This window comes from Amphiura filiformis, chromosome 11 (genome assembly GCF_039555335.1).
Source record: "Amphiura filiformis chromosome 11, Afil_fr2py, whole genome shotgun sequence".
NCBI classification, from domain to species: domain Eukaryota; kingdom Metazoa; phylum Echinodermata; class Ophiuroidea; order Amphilepidida; family Amphiuridae; genus Amphiura; species Amphiura filiformis.
The window spans coordinates 8870589-8883168 of NC_092638.1; the positions used below are offsets into that span (position 1 = coordinate 8870589).

General features: G+C 36.9%; 1 protein-coding gene across 1 annotated transcript; it reads left to right on the forward strand.

Moving 5' to 3' along the window:
• The first annotated feature begins 2162 nt into the window (after positions 1-2162).
• Positions 2163-11508, forward strand: LOC140163451 (FRAS1-related extracellular matrix protein 2-like). Its single transcript, XM_072186766.1, has 9 exons — positions 2163-2387; positions 2648-2996; positions 3765-4004; positions 5684-5794; positions 6443-6682; positions 7363-7467; positions 8259-8480; positions 9042-9143; positions 11189-11508. Exons 3-9 carry the CDS (start codon positions 3983-3985, stop codon positions 11506-11508), a joined length of 1122 nt encoding a protein of 373 aa, XP_072042867.1. The 5' UTR covers positions 2163-2387; positions 2648-2996; positions 3765-3982.
• Positions 11509-12580: the final 1072 nt, after the last annotated feature.

Genomic DNA, 12580 nt, shown 5'->3' on the forward strand with positions numbered 1-12580 from the left:
ACCCGGGTGCGGGGACTCCGCCGACACAAAAAGCAATAATAGAAGTGACGTGTGATAGTGGTGCATACGGCAGATATGTGTACCTTATACCCGATACGGATACTAATCCATTCCAAATATGCGACATCCGAGTATACGGAAGCGAAAGTAAGTTCCTTCTGTTTTGTCTGTATCGCAAAATTTTGGTTAAATTAATACTATTAAATACTACTCATTATTTATTAGTTTTTTATATAAAACCCTGGCTATTTTGACCAATTGTTTGTGGACATAAAAATCTTGCGGACCGAAAGGAAATTGTTTGTTTGTTTTTGCTTCACCGAGGTGCTATAATTTGTAACTACCCAGCCCCCTTCCCAGCAAACACAAAAACGTTTTAAAAACGTTTTAAATAAGTTATATTTTGGCTATTTTGGTAAAAACGTTTTAATAATATTAAAATGTCGGGTTATATGAAGGTCATGATAACGTTTTAAACGTTTTGTATGAAAACACACTACAACAATATTTTTTAAATGTTTTCAAAAAATGTTATTTTAAACTATTATTGCAAACATTTTGGAAAACATTTTTGTTTGCTGAGAAGTAGATTATCAAAAAATGTTTTGTAAGGTTATGAAAACGTTAATATAACCCGATATTTAAACGTTTTCTGACAACCTTTTATAACCTTTTGCGAATGGTGTCGAAAACGTTTTGTGTTTGCTGGGTTGAATTCTAATGGTGAGTCCCTAATTGTTGCTTGTTACGATGGTTATTTTCAATAATGGTTTGGTTGTAAAATGCATGTTTGTGTGATTTTTATCGTTTGCAACTTGAACGTATTGTGGCATCCATTTTAATTTAAACCCCATTTGCTTATGAGAATAATAAATTGTTGCCACTACCTTTTAAAATTTGCATGGGGGAAAATTGTAAAATCAACCCGCAGATCCGCTACCAAAATGATTTTACCGGTTCGGCCAAAATACTGTGGTCTAAATCAGGTCAAAGGAAAGAGGCACATTACAAATTATTGTAAATTTTGTGCCGTATTTCGAGCGAGGGGCAACTCGCCCCGGTCTGATTATTGCTAATATAACCTTGAATAAAATTGATAAATTGACGATATTTTTACACACCAATATTATGTAGCCAAAGGTTTACGGTGGTATAGTGGTATAAAATTCTCAACTTTTTTGGAGAAAACTAGGGGATGAGTCACGAAATATCCCTAAAAGGGCTTATAATCTTTCATATTTTCTACTCTCTTCGATACAGTTGATATTGCAGATGAGACTAAAGTATTCTTCACACAAGCCAATTCGTGGGTTTCAGTAGATGAAGATGTTTCTACTGATCAGGTGACACTCCAAGTATCACGAACAGGAAGTCAGAGTACATGCACCTATGTAGGTTAGTAGCCTATAAATCGAAGCAAATTATCTAAATAATCTAGTATTTGTGTTTACCATCCTGCAGGATCTGTGTGTTTGCCTCCAATATTGGCCTATTCCAGAAAATAGATGCACACCCCTATAGAGGAGTTCGGATTTCCGGACTTTTTGTCCAGTCGTGATTGTTGGAAATCCAAAGGAGAAAAAATTCCAACAAAAATAGTTCAAAGTCAGAAATATTAAATTTGAGAGCTCATTTAGGACATTTCCGTGATTTTGCATCCATTTTAATAGCATTTCCAAGCTTTTTCCAGTAACATTGGCAACTGGAATGCCAGTCGTTTTCAGGAAGCAAACCTAGAAATCCAGACATTTCTTTCGTCGAAAAGTTACTCCTCTATAGGAGGTGTGCACTTAGTTTCTGGAATAACCCATTCAGTCAGTACAGATACGCAATGGCTAAGACAGTTTCTCAAGTTAACACTTAGTTTGGTTAGTTAGTTACGTACCTTATTTTGAATTCAGTAAGAACGTGTCTGTAGGCAAAGTTACAAGAAAAAGGGACACAACTTGGGCAGCAAGAACATGAAGAATGAGGGAAATAACATAGCATCTCTTTCGTTGACAGCTGGATTTGGTCAATAACTAATTGACATCATTAACTCATTAACAAATTATTATGAATAGTAATAGTTCCACTAGCAAATTTCTACGAGTGATTTTTACGTATGTAAATTGTTGACTCTCTAACAAATATGCTATTAACATTGCGTTTTACAGAATACTACACAGATCGTTCAAACGGTGATTTCACTGAAATACTGCCAGCTCAAGAATTGAAGATAACCGGTGGCACAACCCAAATAACCATAGACATCACGGATGATGACAAATGTGAATCTACAGAAGACTTCAACGTTTATTTGACTAACATTCAAGGCGGTACACTAGGATATGGAGATTCTTTGGGCAGTCAGTGTTTTGCTACTGTTCAAATAATGGACGATGACGGTAGGTCCTATTGTCATTTTTGTAAGTTGATTTTACTCGATTCCTTAACCTTCCGTCGCTGAGTCACATATGTGGTGAAAGCGGGTTGGGGAGAGAGTAGAGAGACAGAGAGAGGGGAGGGTCGCACGGATGATTCATATATCTGTAAATATTTAATTTTTTAGTTCTATTTCGTCGACGGGACTCTCTCCATTTCAGCTTACGTTACATCATAAGTGCGACAGTCAATAAATCAATTCTTCTTTTAATTTTTTCAACAGCCGTGACCTACTCCATATCTACACCTGCATCTACCATCAATGAGGGTAACGGACCATTGAATATCCAGGTGGTTAGAACTGGAGAAGGCATCTCACAAGATGGAAGCGCTAGTAAGTATTATATCACTCATACATATCTACACATGTGACTACCATTAATGAGGGTAACGGACCACTGAATATCCAGGTGGATAGAATTGGAGAAGGCATCTCACAAGATGGAAGCGCTAGTAAGTATTATATCACTCATACATATCTATACATGTGACTACCATTAATGAGGGTAACGGACCACTGAATATCCAGGTGGTTAGAACTGGAGAAGGCATCTCACAAGATGGAAGCGCTAGTAAGTATTATATCACTCCTACATATCTACACCTGTGACTACCATTAATGAGGGTAACGGACCACTGAATATCCAGGTGGTTAGAACTGATGAAGGCACCTCACAAGATGGAAGCGCTAGTAAGTATTATATCACTCATACATATCTACACATGTGACTACCATCAATGAGGGTAACGGACCATTGAATATCCAGTTGGTTAGAACTGGAGAAGGCACCTCACAAAATGGAAGCGCTAGTAAGTATTATATCACTCATACATATCTACACATGTTATTACCGTCAATGAGGGTAACGGACCACTGAATATCCAGTTGGTTAGAACTGGAGAAGGCACCTCACAAAATGGAAGCGCTAGTAAGTATTATATCACTCATACATATCTACACATGTTATTACCGTCAATGAGGGTAACGGACCACTGAATATCCAGGTGCTCAGAACTGGTGGAGGCATCTATGGAAGCGCCAGTAAGTATTATATCACTCATACATTATAACAGATGATGAACGTCTTGAGCAACCTGGGAAATTCCTAGTCCATTTTGGACAATCTTGGGTCACAGATTTAGTTTACGGTGTGCAATGTGGTTTTTGTTTCATGCCATTTTTCAATTTTCATCCCTGTGTGAGGAGCGTAAATTTCTTTTCCTTTGGTAATTAGATGACTCTGTGTTTGGGCAGATAGTGCAAAAACCAGGTTTAATTTCTGATTCACCATTCAAAAAAGGGATATTTAAAACTGTTTCCCTCCGATTGTCTTACATAGCTCTTACCTTCACTAATACTGCACAAAATGGAGCCAGATCAGACGACTACGACAATTTAGACAAAACATTACAATTCACGTCAACTACTAATTCTCAGACTTCGGCCGTGTCTATCAATGATGATGAATGTTTTGAGCAATCTGAGACATTTCAAGTCACTTTGGACCGACTTACACCTGCTGCATGCAGCGGAGCAGGTGCTGGGCTACCTCTGACGATGACTATAACCGATAACGACTGTAAGTATGAAAAGAAAGCCTACTTATTGAATTCGAATTTTCTTTCTTATTATGCAAATAGTTGAATTACTCACAACCATGACAACTAAAGAAATTTCTCCGTAATTTTACCCATTAAAAGTTCAATTTAACTATTACAGGTGTAATTTTACTTTAAACATCCTAAATTTGACCATTCAAGATTATCTTCATAGAATTGGCTCAACTTTAAAGTTTAATACTAATCAATTAGTATCTGATATTCTAATCTTAATTCAGCATCTTTCGTGTTTAAATCTATGAATATATATATATGGCTATATGGCTAGGGATTCCAAAACATGGTGCTAATACAGCCTTGTTGCACATGTCACGAGGTCTTCACATCCCACGCATTTCGGATGTATATCGCCAAGCTCATTGTGCCTCATACAGTAGATCAAGATGCAAAGCTGATCAAATAACAAACCTGGCTCTGGACCTTAAGCTCCAACGTGAATCTTCCTGGGTTCGTAAAATTTCCATCACTAAAGAATGCGAAAACATCCATCAGTAACCCCGAAAATACCATATGGAGTAAAATCAAACCTCAGGTTAAACAAAATCTGAAGGTTGAAACTGATAACTATTGGAAATCTGTTGTTGAGCCCCTCTTGAGCCAGGGGGATATCCCTAAGCTGTTGGGAAAATGTGAAACCGATTTAACCTGGAAATCGTTGATATATTCTTTACCCAAAGGTGTGTTAAAATTCGCTATTAACGCCTCCATAGATACCCTGCCTTCTTTTACAAATTTAAAACGCTGGGGCAAAAGACTTTTTGACACCTGTCCCTCTGTAAGGGTAAAGGTACCTTACTGCACATACTCAATAATTGCCAAAATATGCTAGATCGATACTTATGGAGACATAATAATGTTATTCGTATATTTTATCCACATTCAAAGAGGCTGAATCGTTTAAGTGTGGCAATCTACAAGTCTATGCCGACATTGAAAATAATACCATCGGTGGCGGTACAATACCGCCCAACATAATTGTCACATCCCAAAAACCCGACATTGTTTTATTTTGGCCGGCAGACAAGCGAGTCATTCTATTTGAATTGTCGGTGCCATTCGAGCCGAACATTGGTAAAGCCAACTCTATCAAACATGATCGGTACGCTTCCCTTGTTTCCGACATTACCGACGCCGGGTATGATTGCTCGTTAATTGCCATCGAAGTCGGCTCTAGAGGCTTGATTGACACCGATAACAAAAATAGGCTGACTCGTTTGTCAAAACAACTTAACACCCCAAAAAAATTCAAGGTATTGAAAGACCAAATTACCAAATCTGTTCTCATGTCATCTTACTCAATCTTCAACTCAAGGCATGAGCCAAAGTGGAATGTCCAAGAAGTCATATAACTTTTTTTCTCACCGCCATGATGTATTTCCTCATTGTTTATGTGTGTATTTGCTGTTTGTAATTGTGTTTACCCTTGCCTGAGATCGGTATGGATCTCAGTTGATCTTGGGGTTATATGTTCTTCTTCTTTTGTTAATAAAGATGATTAAATAAAATACAATCTTCTGGAATAAGGTAATATTTCCTGATTTTTTTTGCATATTATAGACAAACATATCTTTTATGACTAGTTCTTGAATATGCGATGTAAATTGTCTCATTGTTAGTTTATTGTTTTTTTAATCAATAGCCAAATTTAATTTGAACATCGCTACCGATGTTGTCTTAATCTTAGACGAGGGATCTGCTCCCAGAACAATCGATATTGTCAGGGAAGGAACAATACAGACTAAAACTGTGGGTAAGAATCCTCATTATAAACATTTTTTGATATCTAAATCATTTGTATATGACCACTTGAAATCATGTTAAACAAGGGGACATGAACGAATGTCTCGGAAAAAATTAAACCAGCTAAAAATTCCCCTGTACAAGTAAACTGTTTATTGACTCGGTTTACCCGTGTGAAACCTCGGGGAGGTGATCATGGTTCCCGGTCATGGTTGTGATGGTGATTTCTAGATGGAAGCTGATTAAGGTTTTGCATTGAGCAGCGGCCTCAATTAATCAGCGATGTGCCGGGAAATATCCTGTTCTATCTGCTGAAACTGGTAGGTTTGACGCAGTGCACTACAAAACACCTTTAAAATTAAAGTTTAGTTGATAGTGGCATGCAGAATGCTGTTAGGGATGCAGTTTTGCTTAAGTAAACATTGTCTATAATTCGCCAGCGAAGTGGTTACATAACTCCTTGATAACTGGATCACGCACCTTTTGGAATTGGTAGTACATACCATAGACTTTGTGTTGCGAGCAATTCGATCGTGGTGCAGAACTCAAAAGCTTGATCCAGTTGACATAGTGATAATCGGATTACACGTAACACTTCGCTGGCGAATAGTCGTGGGTTATAGCTATTTCATGCAAACATTATTTTCGTTAATTTCAGAATTCGATGTTACTTACGACACTGCACAATCTGATGATTTCTCTATTACACCTAGTAGCCCAGTGACATTTCCTCCTTCAAGTTCCTCTCAACCTATCACTATAACTATTAACGATGATGATGACGTTGAAGGTCACGAGTCTTTCACTCTCACTTTGAGAGATCCTAAAGGAGACGACTGCCCCAATGGTAATAGAGGAGAGGATTATAAACTCCATATCAAGATTAAAGACAATGATGGTGAGTAGGAAAGACGAAAATTTACCCAGAATATCTAGTATTCGTTTTTTCACAAACCAAATAATAAATTTTTGGAATAACATACAAGTACGTTTGAAAAAAAGGAATATAACCTGCAGAAAAAAAGATATTACCATTTTCTGCATAGAACCATATTTGTACTGTCTGTTAAGTACTACCTACAGTATTCAATTAAACTGACATCTAATTAAAAAGTATTAAAGTATTTTGTGTTTAAAATAAAATAAAACACGTACTAGGAACACTGAAAATTCATTTATTTTGGCAATACATTCTTTACAAGAACAATACACATAATAATTCCAGGCGTAGTACTTGGAACCGAAGCAAATATTCTCCCATCTGTGCTCCATGAAGACACAACCCCCTGTTTTTTGATGTCTTAATCAGGGTGGATTGGTTTTTTCTGGTTAGGTCTTCATGGATTGTGATACCTGAACCTTTCAATTTAAACCTTGAACTGATTAGTTCGTTTCTTGCGGCATAGCTTGTACAATTTACAAGTATCTGCCTGTGCTTTGGTTTACTACCTTCATCCTCGGTTACATTAATAAGTTTACCAACTCTGTGACTCCTGTCAATATCTTGGTCTTCTATACAAACATTCAACTTTTCCTGAACCAGTTTTAACATGTTTTATATTTTATCATATTGATTAGGTGTGGTCAATTGGGAAAACACAGCTTGTACTGCTATGGAAAGTGACGGTCAATGTGAAGTGTGTTTAACCAGAACCGGGGATCTGACAGACTCTCAAACCGTTCGTAAGTACTGCAAAGTGATCAGAACACATCCCATTCCCATAGAATTGGGTACATGATAAACATTTGAAGTGTCGTCGTTGATAACCATTTCGAGTACAAGATATTTAAAATTAAAACAAAAATTTAATACCAAAAAAAGAAAGAATTTCTGGGATCCCCACAATGGGAGAACTATGAGAGAAATAAAATAAAACGAGTGATGTGGTTTCGTGAGTGAGACCATGGAAATTTTGTCATGTCGTTTTACATTAACGTTCTCACTCCTGGTGCATGAGACTGTAAGGGTTAGGGAAACGGGACCAAAAAAAATTGAGGGAAAAGGTTAGGATATCAATCACAAAAATAGTGCGATTTGTTTATAATTTTGGAAAGACTGAAATAAACATTCCCATGTATTTGTTTTACATACAAAGTGTCAAAACCTCACAACCGAAACAAAGTTAAAGACTTCTATCAGTATCAGCTTCCAGTGACGGCCCCACGGGGGCAGGCAGAAATCTCCCCCCCCCCCCTTCCGAGTAAAAACCCAAAATTACGAAAATTTCCACTTTTTGCTGCAATTTTGCGCAAAATTTGTTGATTTAGCCCCCCGAAATTCACTTCAATGCCCCCGAAAAATTTCTGGCGCCGCCACTGTCAGCTTCATCCTGGTCGTTGCAACATATTCCGGTTTCGTGGGAAGCGTTACAAATATTTCTAAATATATTATAATTTATAGTTAGTGATAGGTTTGAAGGTTTGAGATGATTTTATCCCGGGATTTTATGATGAAACTCTACCTTTTTACTCAGTAATATCGGCAGAATCCAATTCAGCACTTATTGGCTCAGATTTCACGGATATCAGAGAGATACGATTTGCAGCAGGGGCCGCAAGAGTATGTGTTCAGGTTCAGATTACACCTGATAGCATTGTTGAGTCAACTGAGACATTCACTCTGGTCATCACCGCAGGACAAGGAATCGATATTGGTTCCCAAGATACCACTACAGTGACTATCATCGATGATGATGGTAAGGTGTTTTTCTAAATGCTTCACTAATTGATCAACAAGTATCAATAGGTAAATTGTGTAATAGACATATAGCCACTTACATTTCATAAAATATTTCATATGACTCATTTTGTCTATCCGTTCGCATGTTAATCATGGTTTAGGAATTTGACACCTTCACTTATGTTTTACATTTATATTATCTTCATGTGTCATATTTCTTCTTAATCTTGACCAAATTGCCTTTATCATCAGAGCTCGACAAGTAATAAGGTGGGTGTCGGTTAGCTTCTGCTACTACCTGGTGCATGAGACTGCGCGACTTGGTAGTCGGCGCTACGCGCAACTCCTGTTTGGATATCGGTATTAGATGGAATTGCAGTTCTAGGTGTCGGTTGGCGTGTGAAGACAAGGATTTCAGTTACCATTTGGTCGCCATGATATTTAAGAATTTTAGGCATTTTGACCATTTTAATCGAATCTCGCCCCTGGCAAATCATGGTTACACCACTGCATTTATAACAATGCTCAGTAGACTTTTTACCTTTCATATAGTTTTTTGTTTTGTTTTGTCAAACAGGTAGGGTAGGCTGGGAGCAAACGTCGTACGTGTTTAGTGAATCTGCGGGTGGCAGTGCAACAGTGCACATCACACACTCTGGCAACAGTGGTGTCGCAGTCAGTAAGTATTCAAGGACATTCACACTCATGGTTGAGAGTAGGGAAGGGTTGCCATATAGATGTCCCTCATACCGGGTGTCCCAAAAGTAACTTAACATCGTGAATTTGCCATAACTTGCGTTAGGTTAATAGTGTTGTTATAAACAGTGCACAGTATGTAGATAATGCTTTTAAAAATGTTATGATACCAAACATGCCTATGTGGTCATGACCCTTTGGCATGAAATTAACGGATATCTACCGTACCGTAAAACCCACTTTTATAAATGCAAAATAAGTCTCGTCATTTGAGACGTGATAACACGATATAACGTGTTATCGTTTTAAAATCTGTTTTGTTTAATTTTGCTGTGTTTGTTTGATTGTTTGTTTGTTTTCAATGCAAATCTTCATTTTCTTTTTATCTGGATTTTATATGGAAACTGCTTAAGATCTTTTCTGAGGATTCGATGAACAGTTGTACGCGGTACGTTGTTCTCCATTAAAAGTCGACGTACTGATCGTCTTGGGCTTTTCGCCACCGCTCTTCGTATGACATCGATGTTTCTAGCCGATCTTCCTGTTCTTCCACGTCCTGCCCGAGATAGATCATGAACAGATCCAGTTGATATGAATTTCTGACTAGTTGCTTGATTGTATTTCGGCTGGGTGCATAATTTACATTAAAATGTTCCTTAAACTTTGCTTGAGTAAGTTTGTCCGACGTTGTCTCAGCAAAGAACCATACCATCTGAATCCGTTGATCTATAAGGAACTTCATCTTCACTTCAACTGTTTTAAAGTAAAGTTTAATATTGTCAATATATCCTAATTATAATCTAAAACAGCAGTCACGCTTACGCTAGGCCATGTAATCCATGAATGTTCTTACCTAAATGTAGCGTGTGCAGTGAGTGAACCAACTCTATTTTTTGTTCAGGGAAGCGCATCATTCATGTGCTTGAACAAAGAACATATGTGACTCCTCGCCACAACTGAGCCCGGATGTCGCCAGTGCCACTATTGAGATATGCTCCATCGAACTTAACAATAAACAATAGGAAACAAAGGATTTATTGACTGTTTTATTGATTTTTCACTACTTAAATGTCAAGTACTATAGACATGATATACATCATTTTAAAGCTAATTTAAAGCAGAATATTTTGGTTGAATATCTCAAAAATGATGATTGGCGACTTCCGGGCTCAGTTGTGACGAGGAGTCACATATGAGCTTGCTTTTGTGGGTTTGATACACACACATGTACAGTCGCAGAGAAGGGTCAAGGGGTCATCAATAATGCTGTTTTTGGTATCAGAATAATTCTAAAAGATCAATCTATGTGAATATGTTCTCCATTTTGGTATGAAGTAGGAAATATTTGAGATATGGCAAATTCACAATGTTAAGTTACTTTTGGGACACGCTGTACAATCCATTTCGTCCAATAAACTCTATTATGTGACGAATTATAGGTCGATTGACTTGAAAGTAATTATGCCATTTTTATCATTCTTATTATCTGTCTACCATCCAGTTATTTAGAGTTTTTACATTCGCGAATACATAATCTACCAAAAAAGGTTTATAAACTTAAAAGAAGCCCCAAAGTTGTAAAATGTTATTTGTGTCTTCATCCTTTTTCAAACTTGGCCCCATTATGAAAAAATTATGCCATACATATTTTCGCTGGAATCTTTTTCTACTAAATGCATGTAATGTGTTCTACCCACACATGAATTATTTGCAATGACAATAATAATGATAATGATATGGTATATTTTGGTATGCTATGATTATGATATGATTGTGATATGACATGACAATGATATGATATGATATGATATGATATGATATGATATGATATGATATGATATGATATGACAATGATATGATATGATATGATTATGATTTAGTGATATGATATGATATGATATGATATGATATGATATGATATGATATGATATGATATGATATGATTATGATATGATTATGATTTGATATAAAATGCTATAATATGATATGATATTATATGATAATGAGGATAACTTGTTTAATAAACAGGTGTGACTTCAAGCTCTGGCAGAGTTAGACCAGCAGCTACATCAGGGGAAGATTTCACTCCAGTCTCCATCAGTTTCACCATCCCTCAGCAAACAACGCGATACCCTCTACAACTCCAGATTGTAAATGACGGAGTAGATGAACCAGACGAAAGCTTTGTCTTGACTCTATCTGCTATAGATTCTGCATCTGTTACGCAAGCAGAAACCACAATTATCATTACAGATGATGACCGGACTCCGACTTCTCCTCCACCTCCGCCTCCACGTCGCGGTAGGTTAATATTAGGTCATCAGAAACAAAGAAAAAGGTTACGGTAGAACAACAGCCCGAAAAGGTTGACCCAATTTTTTTCTCGGTCGTTTGAAAAAGTGAAAAGCAAAAAGGTGCAAGGGCCCTAAAAGCACCACATTTTTATGTATAGTACCATTTTTCAAAAATGTTTATGCTTATCAAATTTTCAGCCCTTTTTTATTTACTAATTCTTTTTGCCGCCCCTTCGTTTTTGCCGCCCCTGTTTTTGCTGCCCCTTCTTTTTTGGCCGCCCTTCATTTTGGCCGCCCCTGCCCCTGGAAGCCCCAAAGCCCCCCCAAAAAAAATACGCGCATGTTAGAGCACACCAGACATATCGAATTGCATTCTGAATACGAAGAATGTCATTCTGATATCAAATAATTTTGATTTTTTGAAATTCGCAATGTAATACACATTTTTATGGCAAATGATTAAAAATTGATATTTTTGATATTTAACAGTGCTTGAAGTAAACTTTATAAATCTGATGATTTATACTTAAAGTGTATGTAGGTGGGATGAAAAGCCGACGATCAATTGAAAATTTTGACCTTTCGTATTGAAGATATGGATTTTTTCCCAAAACACCACAAAAATGTAGGTCTTTTGGGGAAAAAATCCATATCTTCAATATGAAAGGTCAACATTTTCAATTGATTGTCAGCTTCCCATCTACATACACTTTTAAAGTGTATGTAGATGGGAGGAAAAGAATATGTCATTAGATTTATAAAATTTACTTCGAGGACTGTTATATATCAAAAATGTGAAAAATATCAAATTTTAATAATTTGTCATAAAACTTGTATTAGGCCTATATCGTGAATTTCAAAAAAATAAAATTATTTGATATCAGAAAGACATTCTTCGTATTCAGAATGCAATTCGATATGTCTGATGTGCTCTCATGTCCCACAAAAATACTGTCGAAACGCTCAAAACGCTCATTCCAGATCCCTTAATGCGGACAAGTCTGTCACATCAAAATTCCACCTCATATGTAGGATGATTCTTAAACTATCGTTACAAGAGGATACAACGCTGCATTCGGAAACAGTAGGTTTTCGGGAACATAATAGCTCATTATTAGTTCGAATG

Bases quoted from the DNA above. Each gene is read 5' to 3' on its own strand.
- LOC140163451 (XM_072186766.1), top strand. From the start codon at position 3,983: ATGACTATAACCGATAACGACT. The intron at 5,795-6,442 runs GTAAGAATCCTC...CGTTAATTTCAG, and splicing joins AATACAGACTAAAACTGTGG to AATTCGATGTTACTTACGAC. The intron at 7,468-8,258 runs GTAAGTACTGCA...CTTTTTACTCAG, and splicing joins GACAGACTCTCAAACCGTTC to TAATATCGGCAGAATCCAAT.